This window comes from Balaenoptera ricei, chromosome 7 (genome assembly GCF_028023285.1).
Source record: "Balaenoptera ricei isolate mBalRic1 chromosome 7, mBalRic1.hap2, whole genome shotgun sequence".
In the NCBI taxonomy this organism is placed as follows: Eukaryota; Metazoa; Chordata; class Mammalia; order Artiodactyla; family Balaenopteridae; genus Balaenoptera; species Balaenoptera ricei.
Window position 1 is genome coordinate 55,038,063 of NC_082645.1, and position 14,668 is coordinate 55,052,730.

The 14,668-nt window shown below is 35.4% G+C and overlaps 1 protein-coding gene across 7 annotated transcripts in view; it reads right to left on the reverse strand.

Annotated features, from left to right (window-relative positions):
• The window catches only part of TTC21B (tetratricopeptide repeat domain 21B), an 85,541-nt gene that overhangs the window by 55,983 nt on the left and 14,890 nt on the right, over nucleotides 1-14,668 (reverse strand). For 6 of the 7 annotated variants that reach the window (XM_059928016.1, XM_059928011.1, XM_059928012.1 and 3 more), the window contains 7 exons: nucleotides 11,842-11,926; nucleotides 10,651-10,749; nucleotides 9,053-9,245; nucleotides 8,504-8,601; nucleotides 7,996-8,196; nucleotides 4,404-4,533; nucleotides 471-628 (listed from right to left, as the gene is read on the reverse strand). In XM_059928016.1, the coding sequence (XP_059783999.1) occupies nucleotides 471-628; nucleotides 4,404-4,533; nucleotides 7,996-8,196; nucleotides 8,504-8,601; nucleotides 9,053-9,245; nucleotides 10,651-10,749; nucleotides 11,842-11,926 (964 nt within the window). The remainder of the gene's footprint in view (nucleotides 1-470; nucleotides 629-4,403; nucleotides 4,534-7,995; nucleotides 8,197-8,503; nucleotides 8,602-9,052; nucleotides 9,246-10,650; nucleotides 10,750-11,841; nucleotides 11,927-14,668) is intronic. The other variant, XM_059928015.1, reaches the window with a different exon arrangement.

The window sequence follows — 14,668 nt, forward strand, 5'->3', positions numbered from 1 at the left end:
TGACTAGCTGTTCTCTGATGATGTATCTAAAAAGAAGTTATTAAAAACCAAGGTCCAAGAAAGAAACAGGCAATAAAATAAAATCCTTATACATAAAAATATTTGGCACAATGCTCTACAGTCTACAATTATCTCTACATATTCACATTGCATTTAATGTTCACTATAATTGTAGGGTATTATTATATAAGTTTTCTAGAAAAGAAAACTGAGCTTCAGAGAGAAACAGGTGAAAAGACCAGACACTATCTCCAGGTCTTTTGTTGCCAAGTCCATATAGTTGTTTAACTACACCACAGTTGCCTCCATTTTTTTCTCCTACTGCTAATGAGTTCAAAATATTTTCCATTAAAAATGCATTTATTAGCAAAATATTACAGGCTAAAAAACAAAATAGTTGAATATGTAAACATTCGCTAAAGGTTCAAGGAGGGCGATATGTCTCATCCACTTGAGTCTGGAACACTTACCTTAAAATTATAGCTCAGACAAAGTTCAAGAGACTGAGAACACAATTTGAATTTTTCCTGAGACAAATAAACCTGAGCCATCAGGAGATGGGCATCTGCATAGGAAGGACTGTGTTCTAGGCAATGCTGCAGATTATTATAAGCTGCTTCAGTATCACCTAATGAGGAAACAAAGCACTATTATAATACAAAATGATCAAGAGGAAACCTGAGAGAACACGGAGAAAAGTATTTAGTCTATGGATAGTTCTGGTGTTTGAACTTGAAAGTTCTCTGTTCGTAAGGCCTTAGCTTAACCTCTACCTGCACTAGTCAGTTTCTTTCTAATACGCATGAAAGAATACACCTAAAGCCAGGCCATTCCTTGGTCGTAAGGAGCAAATCAGGAAAAGTATGTGAAAAAATCTGAATCCATCACCACTGTAACTGAGAGCCCTTTAAATGTACCTGTATTTTCCCTGTCAAAAAAATTTTTTTAATTTACAATTTCATTAAAATAAGTTATGTTAAGACATAGAAATTTAAACAGAATGTTATAGTGCCACATCTAGGCTAGAAATTTTACTACTGTACAAAAAATAACCAAAAAAGGAATAAGGATATATTCCAGGGGTTTAGAAATGTGAGTTACAGATTTAAAATGCCTTTAAATACTAACTGAAATATCAAATGTTTTGGAACCACAGGTATTGGACATCTGGAAGTCTTTTTCATTTATTGTAGTTGGTTTACAATACTGCGTTAGTTTCAGGTGTACAGCGTAATGATTCAGCATTTTTGCAGATTATATTCCATTATAGGTTAGTAAGTACATCTGGGAATCTTAAAATAGAAGGAAATGATCAAGATGAAAGTGAACAGAATATTGGAATCTACCTTGGGCTGACAGATAAGGTAGAAGAGGCTCTTCAGAGAAACAACAGCACAGACTCTAGGTGCTAGAAGTTTCGTGATGTCACCCACACTGATTTGCATTTAGCTGTCTCATAAACTGGCCTTAAGTAGGTGTAGCTAGGCCAGCTCCCCATGTAACTCTGCTAAGGTATCCATTCAATTACTCTCTGTAACCTTACCTGACACCTTAACAGACAAAGTAAGGCTAACAGTCAGGCCTTCAGTTCCCAAATGCTCAACTTTCTTCTAATAGAAATCCATTTAAACAGAAAACACTTTCTTAGAGACAGAGGATTAATGAACAATAATTTAGCTGGGGTAGCACAATAACTTATTAAAATACAGTGTCTAAATTTGTCAGTTAACCATCAAGCATAATAAACATTAGATTCTTTTTCACTGTGATGCAATCCAACACTCAGAACTGTGCAGACAAAAAAAGAAGGGAAGATTAAGCATAATAAATTTGCATGCAAATTACCACCCCCATATTCTTTTAGGAAGGAGGAGGATTAAGGAAATAACTTGAAAAAAGAGGTTATTACTAAGTGGAGAGAGTACATAGAAAAGAATTAGGGTTTGCAAATAAGAGACTGGAAAAAAAAATGAGGACTGTATGAATAACTGAAATCATAATCTTTTTTGTTTCTTCTAAAGATAAGGAGGAAGAATATGTCCGGTTAGCTTCAGGAGGCCACTAAGTATTTCAAAATGGAGAAATGGGTCATCACTGTTGGGAAAAAACAGGCCATAAAAACAAAGATCACATCGATATCACATTCTTATCTAAGAGCAGCCCAATTTCTCTTGAGAGAAAAATGGAAGAAATTTCTGTCCTGCAGTTCTGCCTTTGTCAGGTCCTATGTAATAAAGAATTTGGCTGGCCTTTATCCCAGGGAGACAGTTCCCAGGAGACAGTCTCTAAATCTTGGAATTTCCCAAGCAATAGGAGAATCTTTGTTATTCATGGTGGGCTCTGAGAGCTTATGCTAATGATGTGACTCAGGATGGTGACTGGCCATGCCAGAAAGAACAACCCTGTGAATAGAAGGGTAGGGCTTTGAGCCACCTATACCAGCCTAACCTAGGGAGAGGGGAGCTGGAGACTGACTTCAACCACATGGCCAAAGATTCAGTCCATGTCTATGTAATAAAACTCTGGATACCGAACCTTGGGTGAGCTCTCTTGGTTGCTAATGTTCCACAGGTGTCGTCATACGTTGATGTGTCGGGAAGTTGATGTGTCCTGACTCCACAGGGAGAGGACAATGGAAGCTTCACATCTGGGACCCTCCCAGACCTCACCCTCTGCATCTCTTCCTTTTGCTGGTTCGGATGACTTTCAAATTTCAGTTTGCTATCATAACACTCTAATCCTAGATATAGTGCTTTCCTGAGTTCTGTGAGTCTTTCCAGTGAATTATCGAACCTGAAGGGAATCATAAGAACCCTTAAATTAGTAGCAAGGTAGTCAGAAGTGCAGGAGGCCCTGGGAACCCCTGAACTTGTGGCTGCTATCTAAAATGAGGGCAGTATGATGGAGAATTGTGCCCTTAACCTGTGAAGTTTAGTCCAACTCCAGGTAGTTGGTGCCAGAAGTCACTGTAGTTGGCAATTTAGCAAGAATACTGCTATTTAGACACGTGCCACCACTGTTTCACATTATTTCAGGCTGCTCTTTTTAAAAATGGGGTTAATATACAAGACTTTCCCTCCTAAGACTTTGGCAATTAACTATTGCTATATTGAAACTGATTTATATCAAAATTCAAAATAAATAATGAGTGTTTACTAAGTTAATCACAGAACTCAAAGTCCCAGTTTGATCACCTAGTAGGTGATACCGGTTCTAATTGGGAAGAAAGTAGAAATATGATGTGGCTCAATAGAACTCAATCAGAAGAAGGTATTAGAGAGTCACTTCTTACAACTAGAGTATTTCAGAGGTGAAACAAGCTTTTGTGATCATTTGGTTCTCTTTTTAAAACAGTTAAAGGGACTTCCGTGGTGACACAGTGGTTAAGAATATGCCTGCCAATGCAGGGGACACGGGTTCGAGCCCTGGTGCAGGAAGATCCCACATGCCGCGGAGCAACTAAGCCCGCATGCCACAACTACTGAAGCCCGCGGGCCTAGAGCCCGTGCTCCGCAGCAAGAGAAGCCACCGCAATGAGAAGCCTGTGCATTGCAACGAAGAGTAGCCCCCGCTCGCTGCAACTAGAGAAAGCCCGTGCGCAGCAGCGAAGACCCAACGCAGCCAAAAATAAATAAATAAATAAATTTATTTTTTAAAAACCCAAAAAACAGTTAAAACTGAAATCCAAAAAATTAGTAAGGTCAAACTCTTCACTCGTTCCATTATGTACAAGAAGTAACTGTTAACGATAATGAACACCTTGAAGTTGGTTTCTGTCCTATAGGACTTTACAAACTTAACTTACTTTGCATAGCATTCAGCCAGCAAAGATACATACATAAGTACCATATGATGGTCTATTTTTATATATATTGTCATACATATGTTTGTGTCCTAAAAATCTAAGGTTATAACAGGATATTTTTTTAAAGCTATGTATAACCAATCACAGAAACTAAATAGGAATTAATCAATGAATTTCTTAAGGGCCTGAAACCTGGTGAACATCACATTTGGTCATTCCAATGAGTCAACAATTATAAATTATACTCTGTTCAAAGGAGAGATTAAAGACTATAAATTATACTGCCAGGACCTAGTACCATCTGATGGACTTTTTCTAAGTGGTAGAACTGTATTTTCCCAGAAATTCACTTGAACCACAGAAGTTTATAGTAATTTTTTTAAAGAATTAAATAGTAAAGTTATGCAGTTTTATTTTGGATAAAAATTACTCATCTGTGCACACGTAAAATGTGCATTTTATGTGACTATTCTATGAAGACTATTCTATGTGACTATCTTACGTGACTATTCATACGAGGAGTGCTTAGTTTGTTTATACTAGTTCTTATCAACATCAGAATATAAAGGTTATTTTAAGATTTTAATGTGTACCTTACCTGACAAATATTTCACTTTTGCTATTAGGAAGACAGCTTGCAGAAGACCGGGAACAGTTCTTACTATAGTCTCCAGGATTGAGGTACAACGTCTGAGAAGTGGAGAAAGAGGTTGCCCAGGACTTGCAGGCTAAACAAATCAGCAGATCATTTTTTATAGGTTTATAATAGTATTTAGCTAAAAATAAACACATATTAATTGTAATGTGAAGAGCAAAAATCACATATTTTTCTAAAATTTCTCTTATTCTATTTATTGCCCAATAGTTTTACTATGACTGGACTAATACTAATTTATCTCCCTGGGATCTATGAACAGACTATATAAATGATGGCTTTTGCTCAGCAAAATAACTGTGAAATTATTATACAGTTACTAATTTGATAACATATGAAATGAGCATATCTGTTTAAAAACTTTATCAAGAAAACATATCTGTTCAAAGGAATGATAACGAGAGGTAGAGTTTCTTGCTGGAATTCAGAGTCAAGGCAATGTGAGTTCTAACTCTAAACCTGCCTTGTGATTTACTCAGTTGAGTAACTTGCACCACCCCCTAGAATACTGTAAGGTCAGTTTTTAGAGAATTCAGATTTCATCATTCTAGTAAAAATCCGAAGGTTGAACACTCACGTATACTACACCAAATGTCTCATACCTTCATATTCCCCACTTTTCCGCCTGGCATGTTGTAGGCCCTCAAATTTTTTTTCTCTTTTTATTAATAGTGAATACGATAACTAAAGCAGTACTAGACCACTTTTTTATTCTTTTAATGGCTGTCTATTCAACCCATCTTTATCCAGTGGTTATTCACTCACAACTTAGAAATGTGATATTATAGTTTAAATATCAAATGTTCATTCTCCCTGCTTTGCCTTACTAATGCTCCTTCCTTTATCTGAAGGATGATCCTCCCATCCCCCCAATCTTACACTGCACATACACAGATTCTTAACTTGAGCACCGCCTGTTACTGACCGTCACTCCTACGAAGAGCCACTGTTACTAACAAGAAAGTGTGGTTATCTTCTCACTATGTTGAGGCACCAAAAAAATGTGTGCTCACAAGGATTTTCAGAGTATAAAACTATTGGTGCCTAGAACACTTCAACTTCTTGAAATTTCTATAGCACTTATAATCTACATAATAATTCAGCATTCTTTGTCTTATACAGTTCTATAGTAGTTTCATATTTAGTTTTGCCTCTTTTATAGGGCTAAGGGTCTTTATGTGTCTCGAAGACCAGACATTTAAAACTTCTTCACACAGTAATGGGTACAGAGTATATTCTTAAAACATTTATTTCTTCAGTGTAACTGGAAATAATGAAAGCATAGGTAAAAGGGTGAAGTTCTGATAATGTTCTCTGCCAATTGCTAAGAATTACTCATTGAAAACAACCATTGTTTTTTACTGTAATTTCACAGAGAATCATAGAAAAAAACCAGGACTTACATGGACAACCTCTAAGATAATATGTTTGGTTTTAGAAAGTATATATATATAAAAGGGCCAAAGTAGAAACGGAGCTGGAGAGACAAGTCTGCCTTTCTGATATTTCCCCACGAAAACAGCATTTTAAATGCTAATCAGATTCTATCATGCTGATGAAGGTTATATTATGGAAAAATAGGATGTCTGTGGACTAGGGACCCAACTACCATTCAACACGTTATTTCTTGCTCCTTGTACAGTTTACTCTCAGCACAGCTGCCAGAAGACTCCTTTTAAAATGCTGAACTGGATCGTGCTGGAAGCCTTCTAGTGGCTCCCCACTGTACTCAGAACTGAAGCCACAGAAGTTACCACACTGGTCTCTGTGCTGAGGCCTCGTGGTGACCACTCCCCAACTCCTCACTCTCTCCTGGGCACACGCATCCCTGTGTCCCTTTGGGCCACCTGCATGACGGCTCCCTTTGCCAGAAACACTCTATACCATATTCCCACGACCTTCAAGTTTTTGTTCAAATTTTACCATCTTAATGAGGCCTACCCAGACCACCTTATCTAAAATTACTACCCCCTCTGCCCTGTTATTTTCTTCTGTGATATTCCAACATACTACATGATTGACTTAATTATATTATGTCTCCTCCTGCTAGTACTCATGTTTCAAGAAGGCAAGGGTTGTAGTTTGTTTTTACAAACTATTTCCCCAGCTCTGAGCAACACACTGGTACAAGCACTTGTTGAATGAAATCTAAACACTGCATGAGTACTGAAAAATGCTTTCCAACTCATTAGCAACTGAAAACAGATGATGACTGAGACTGAGATCAACCCCAGGTGTGATTCCAGACGGATTAGTTAAAAAAAAATAGGTTATGAAAGTCTGGAAAAGGACATGATGATCAATGAAAGGCAGCATGAGTTCCCTAAGGGAAGGTCATGAACAGTTACTGAAGTTCATTTACAGTTACTGAAGCTGTAAATCAGAGAGAAGGCTAAAAACTATGCTTTTAGGAATGAAATTATTTGCTAGTGCCCGTCACGATATCCCTGTGTTAAGTTGTGAGTTAAGTATAATAAAGTCAAGTCATCTGCTTACTGTCTGTAATGAGAGTGTTGACTAATGGATCCACATTAACTTGGAATGAACTCCCTGGCAATACAACAGAGGGCTCCATTCTTAGTTCTACTCAGAGCTAGATAGGCAGATGACAATCAGGATCCAAAAGGACAAGGTAATCTTGAATTATGGGATAAATCTGGAGAGAGAAAATTTCACAGGGATAAATGTAGAGTCCTACACTTGGGTCCAAAGTTACAGTGAATAACAAATCTAAGGACTTTAGTTAACAGTTAATTCAATAGGGGTCGATAATGTAATGTGATTCACAAAAAAGGAAGCTAGATGGACATCCAGAATTAGGGAGCAAAGAATCTAGTCTAAGTTTTGCAGTCCAAATCCATATTTGGAAGAGTGAGCTTAATGAGGCACTAATAAAATGAAAAATATCCTCAGGCTTACAACCAGCGTTCTCAAACTATGTCATGAAAAAAGAAATGGTTGGAAACCTGGAATTGTTTAGAGGAACATGAAAACTAATTTCCAAAATCTGAAGGTGTGTTTTATGAATGAGGAATGGTCCTTGCCTAGACTAAGTAACTGGACTTGCTACGTGTCACTCCAGAGCAGAAGAAGGACCGATAAACGAGTGAATTTTTTAATATAAAGAGAAGTCTGACTTAACATAGGAAATACAGTCTAATAATTACAGTTATACAATAAGAACTGCATCTCTGAGTGCATCCAGAGATGGGATGGGCACTTAATGAGGATGTTGTGGAGTAGATTCAAATACAAGGTGGGTGTCTGAATTAAATGACCTCTAATAGTTTGTTTAAATTTAAGATTTTAAGATTTTATGAATTACAAATGAATGTTTGTAAACCAACACATTTATTAGTTGATAGTAGTCATTACTGTAAATAGTTTCATTAAAAATTATTTCACCTAATATAGATACAAATACTTCCATTTTAAGATGCCGATTATAGTCTAACATGTAGAACATAATTTATTAGCAACTTTCATAAAACACCATGTAAATGCATCCTTGAAAATAAGTCCCAGAATTACTTACCTGCAATGGACAGAAATTCAGATATTCTGTAATAATTTCTAGCAAGAAATCAGGATTTAACTTCTCAAAATACTGTATGCCAAGAGGTAAATCTTCTAAGTGTGAAAAATGAGTGTCTAGGACATCATTTAACAAATTAATAACTTCTTCTTGTCGTTTATTTTTCTTCATAGCGAGAACTGCATGTAAATAGGTTAATTCCTGGAAAATAGGTAGTTTTCATAAAATACTCCATGCAGCTATAAAGCCATTTATTTCTACTTAGATTTCAAAAGTATATGAAGTGCTATTTATGTACAGTATTTGTTCTAACTTAAATATTAGCTTGGATGGATTTTTAGAATCTTAAGTCTAATTAGGCACGGAGGTAAATTAATAAATGTAATTACATATTAAAATTAGTGTACATTAGCCCTCTAAAACCATTACTAAATATTAAGACATTTAAAATTTCATATTTTATAAATAGTAGGTAGGATCTACCATCTGATAAAATAAAATACTATACCGCCGATTTTCCAATAGACTGCTGAATTTCACTAAGGAATTCTAACTGCTGATCTGCGTCCTGTAGTTGCCCTTCTATTAATTGACATTGGATAAATCCTAAAAAAAAAAAAAAAAAAAAAAGACAAAAATGGCAAAAATCCACATCATTTCAGGCACGTACACTTCAAGCTAACACAAACAATATTAATTAAACAACGGTTTTTTTGCCATAATACATCAAAGTTTTAGATTTAAAAACAAAGACAGAAAGAAGAAAAAGAGTGAAAGAAAAGAAAATGGGTGGCTTTGTACCCACAGAAAATCAGTTACTATGGAATTCATAATTTATGTGAATTATCTCATAAAAATCTATTCTCTTAAGATAGTATTTAAGAAGTAAAAATTTTATTCTTAAAGGTACATGATTTTTTTTTTCTGTTATAGACAGTGGAGAACAGTTTAATTTTAGAAAACCATAAAATATGTCTTTTCTTCTTTAATGGCAGGTATGAAAAGCAATCATTACTCGCATCTGTATGAGGAACACTCATAGATATGGTTGTCATACCAATTAGTGCAGAGACACTGGTTTCATCTAGTGTCATGGCAGTCTTATACCACTTCAATGCCTCTTTAACTTTCCCCTGTAAAATCATTTGGTATCCAAGTTCTGTAGCAAATTCTGATTGCTGGGGAGTTAAACTAAAAGCTCTCTCTAGTAATGTTTGGGTTTTTTGAAGAATCAGTTGACTACGTCCACACTAAAAAGAAAAAAAAAATTTAAGTTAGATTAAAACACTTCCACTCGGAAGAATTCATTTTTTCTAAATGTACACATAAATAATTTTTATTTCACAGATTCAGAATGTAGGAAAAAAATAAAATTATTTCATAAAGAAAAATGAAACTGCTCTATTTACTATCTAGACAGTGCAGCAAGAGTTCATATCCTAACAGAACTTAAACAACCTTATGAGTAATGCTTTTAAAAAACAGCTATCTTGAAAAGTTTACTGCTTCTAATGATGCTGCACAAGCAAAATCTTCAGAGCTCTCTTTTCAAACTGTCTCATGATCAGAAACGAAAATCATTACTTTAAGGTTTTATATATATTTATGTGTGTGTGTGTATATATACGTGTGTGTATATCTAGAGTAATATATAGAGATATATATATTTTATTGAATATATATATTTTTATTGAATCAAAAACTAGGACAAGGATCTGCTTTACCCCTAAAGACAAGTATACCACCAGTGAGAACCACGCCTTAGAATCTTCTTGAAAAAAAGCCTTCAAAATTATTTCAAGAAATGGCAATGCTGTCAGAATAAGTATATACTTTTTGAACATAACAACTTTGAAGAGTCGTTACTTACTAAATTGTTTGATTTGTTGTAAAGTAATAAAAACCACGTGTCTGGCAGTAGGTAAATAAAAAAAGGTAAATACCCCCCCTTAACTCAAACTTCCATAATAGTGGGGCAGGCGGGACAGGGGCAGTTCCTCTAAATTTCACATGATCCGACAATCTTTGTTTTTAAATAAGAGAATTCAGTTTATTCATGTCATTTAACAATTAATAGCCTTGATTATTTTCTTTCAACTTTATTTTAATAATTATTTTACTTACTCTGTGTCTCCTTTCCTTATTTACTGTTTTCTAGTTAACTTTTCAATCCTCTCATTTGTAGTGATTTTAAAATTCTGCTGTATTTTGCTATTCCATTCCCAATTACCTTCTTTTTACTGGGTGCTTGTAATAAAATCATTTCTTTATTATTATAAAAAAATAAGATAGCAACCACTTCCCCCACCCAAATAGTCTACTACCCACTTTACAACATTCAAAAAATAGTTTTAAAAACATAAAACAAAAGAACAACCCTAGTCGTAAATCCTACGCTCTGATTCCCATTTCCTTTGTCTGGAAGGCACTTCCCTATCCTTAAAGGATTCACGGGTGCCACTTCCTCCATGATGCCTCCGTGATGGCTTCTGATAGCTGGAAACTGTATCTCCTCTGAACTACCTTAAGAACGTATCACATATTTATAGACACATCACATTTTCACTCTAGGTCATGTGCTTTTTGGTGCCTCAACATTTGTGACTAATTCTGTATTTCCAGCTACAAGTAACAGAGCTCTGCTGGCACTCTTACAGTTCTGCTGAAGGCCATCGTGATATTATAAAAAAGTTGAGCATTCTGTGGTTCCATGGCATCCAGTGCATTTCCTAAGTTCTCCAGCTTGGTGGCAGCCTAAAACAAAAAGTATTCAGTGTTATTTAAAAATAAACTAAGAATAAAAGAACATAATACATGACATGTACACTAATAAATATTATTATTAATATTTAAAAAGATCTTTGCTTTTATAAAGTCCCCTTCTTCCAATGAAATCTTATATGTTGCAAGAGGATAAAAGGTCCTTTTATAAAAAGTTCAATAATTATAAATAAATAACTGCATTTTAAAATGTGTTTCCTTAATAACTGTTATTGAATGGAAACCTTTGGGTTTCCTAAGGGTGGGTAAAGATACCCATAATATTCAATTAACTATACATGCCAAGCTCCCTCTCCAATAATTAATTCGTAACACACGAGATATGAATGATAACACATTTACAAACATTACTATAATATGAGATCAGTCCTTGGATTACCTAGATAGCTTGGTTTATATTTAAAATATTTTCTAGAACAGAAAAATCAGATACTTGACATAAATAATTTCAATGCCTGGAAAATTTACTGAAGAGTTGCTCCTCTAAGATTCTTTTAGTATTTACTGAAGTACTTACTAGGTACTATCACATTATCCAATTTAGCCAGACTAAATACCAGTCTAAATCTATTACTTGTTATAATACTATTTACTTCAGACTGGATTTTGGCATTCCATAATCTAGTATACAGTCAATGTGTTCACTAGCAGAGAAAACATGTGCCTTATAAGGTCCAATGGGATTTCATCCTAAACCCATTTAACTTATGCAAACTCAATAAAATTGTAAAAGTACTATGAATTATATTTTATATATGTTCTCTTCCATACCCAGTATCACTTGTTACATTAATCATATATATTGCTGCACATGAGTTTTACATAGAAACAGCACATGCTGTAGTTAATAATTTTAAAAGTTTTCATGGGCAATTTTAACTACATGATATTTTTGCTTTACTAGGTGATTTAACAAACCCACCTCTTTGTTAAGGTACATTTCTAGGAATCAACTAAAAACTACCATGACAGCACTTCAAGGCTCTTTTGTATGTGCATGTGTGTGTGTAACTAAATACATATTTAGTATAGGAAACATAAATATAATAGTACAATACAACTTACCTTCTCTATATCCCCCTCCCTACACAAATAGTAAAGGGCCATCATTCTTAGTGCTTCCACATTTTGATTATCTTGCAGCATTAACCTGAAAAAAAATTTTCAGTTAATGTTACGTATTTTTATTTGACGGCTTGAAAACTTGGTTTGCTGATTATTCCACTGTCTAAATAAGAAATTTTAATTAGTAAAGTGACATCTCCTTTATGAAAATTATCAATCTCATTATTTAAACCCCAAAGAATCTCTGGATCTTAATTTTCATATGTTTACGAAAGATGTGAATACATTCTACCATACTCAACAGTATATTAAAAGAATAATTCACCCTGACCACACAGATTTATTACAAGAATTCCAGGAATGTAAAGATGGGCTGAATATCAAAAACTCTATTAATGGAATTCACAACATTAAAATAGATCCAATGTGGTAAAAATAAATTAGAAAATGTTATTAAAAAATCCTTTTAATAATAGGAACAAAAACAAAACTTAGTAAGAAATATGCAAAAGCTACAGAAATTCCTATAAAACTTTATCAAGGGTATTCAGAAACGGAACTGAATAAATGGGGTAACACACTAGGTTTCTTATCATGCACGGGATGCTATGTTGAATTATTAGCTCCAGCTTTTTCACTCTCCCTGATTACATGCTTTCTGCCATGTAACTGAGCAGTTCCCCCTACAAATGCTGGCTTGTGCTTCACTGCCCCCAACTATAAACCTGGACATTTTTCTTGGCCAATGGGATGTGGATAGGAATGGCGGTGTGCCACGCCTGTTTCAGAGGCATTGCATATTTCTGCTTGTCCTCTGCAACTCTGCTATCACCATAAGAAGGGCTTCCTCTAGGAAGCTGGTGTTCTTTGGCTGGAGCCCAGAGAAGAACACCCTTCGAGTGGACCAGAGTCCAAACTGCAATGAGGTGCCACGCCCTCCCGGCTGGATCTGAAACTTGAAGCAGAGTCCCAGCCACATCTGGACTGGGTCAGTGACCCTAGATGACCCACACCGAAGTACAAATGAGTGCACAGTATCACATGCCCTGAGATGTGTGGTTGTTTGCTGTAGATCAATAGCTGCCTAATGATAATACTCATTTGGGGTTAAAAAAATTCTCCCCAAATAATCTACAGACTTAATGTAATTCAACCCAATATCTTATAAAGTTTTTCTTTTTTTTAAACAAGTTATTCTGATAGTCAACTGCAAAAGAAGGGCCAAAAGCTATCAAAAAAGAAACATGATGGAGAATTTCCCCTAAAAGATGTAAAAATCCATTAGAAATAAAGGAAAGGACAGATCCAGTTAAAAAGAAAAAAAGGACAAGTCAATATACAGAAAAAAAATAGCTTTTAGCATAAAAAAGATGCTCAATGGCAACATGATCAAGGAAATGAAAATAAAATTAAGTCACCATTCTTATTCTACCAGATTGTTTAAAAAACAAATAAAAACCCCACATTGACAATAGCCAGAATTGGTAAGGATAGGGGGTGGGCATGCAATAGACTACTAATGAGAATCTTAGTATAATTTCTTACAAGAACAATTTGACAGCATTTATCAAAACGTCAAATGTGTATACCTGAGGCAGAGACTGCAATCTCTCCTCAAGTCCACTCTCCCCTACTTGCTTGGGCTCAGGGCTAGCCAACACTTCCCAGCCATCTCCGCACGTAGCCACGGCCAACGTGAGAGGAAGCAGTTTATGGCATTTCTGGGCCTGGGCTTTTAAGAAAAGCGGAATGACTCCTCCACACTCTTTTCCCTCTTACCAGCTGGACACCAATGTCATGAGGTTTTAGGAAATGGCAGAGTTGCAAGATGGAGAGCTTGGGTCCCGTGAAGACAGTATGGAAGAATGCTGCCTGATCAAATCTTACACCCACTCAAAACAGTTACGTGTGACCAAAAAAAAAGCTCACTGTGCTAAAACATATGTTTGGATCTACTTTTTAGAGGAGCTTAGCTTGCCCTAAAAAAATATAATTCCCTTTAAATTAGTAATCCCTCATTTGGGAAACCATCCTTCAGAAATACTCCTATATGTGTATAAAGGTGTGTGTATGTGTGTATGTGTGTGCGTGTGTGTGTGTGTTCACTGCAATATTTAGAACAGCAAAAAATTAGAAACATGCCTACCAATCGGGAAAGATAAAATAAACTATATTTATGTTCACTTTATAGATGCTATTCATTGTTAATAAACATAAAAGGATATCCATGAAATACTAAGTTAAAGAAAAATCAAGTTTAAAAGCTATATAACAAGTCTATTTTTCACTTTTTAAATGCCCCCCAAGATATATGCATATATTTATACATTATGTGGATACCTCCCACTCCCACCCACCCCCCCACAGTGCCTAGAGAGGAAATCTGGAAATATATAAACATCAGAAAGCTACTTATACCCAAATTGTGGTCTCCAAATACCATTTCTCAGTGAAAGGAATTAGATTGCCCTGGACCACGGCTGATACCTATACAGGGCAGTAAATACACAAAATAACCCTGGTATATCTTGCCATACCAAATAGTAAGGAAACTATCAAAGACTACTAGGGTCACGTCAAAAAAGACTCAAGAACTAACTTGAAGAAGCTACTAATGGCCAAAGATAACTCAATCTGAGCAATTATAATAACCAAAATGGTTAGAAACACCCAAGTTTAATCCATGTGATATAAACAAACCCAAACCACTATCAATCACCAATGGGGAATGCTGGGGATGCTAGGGGCCTTTCTTGTTTGTTTCTGAAACCTGGAAATAAGGGAAAAGACTCACGCATTTATCCAACTTTTCTTACACGAACTGTAA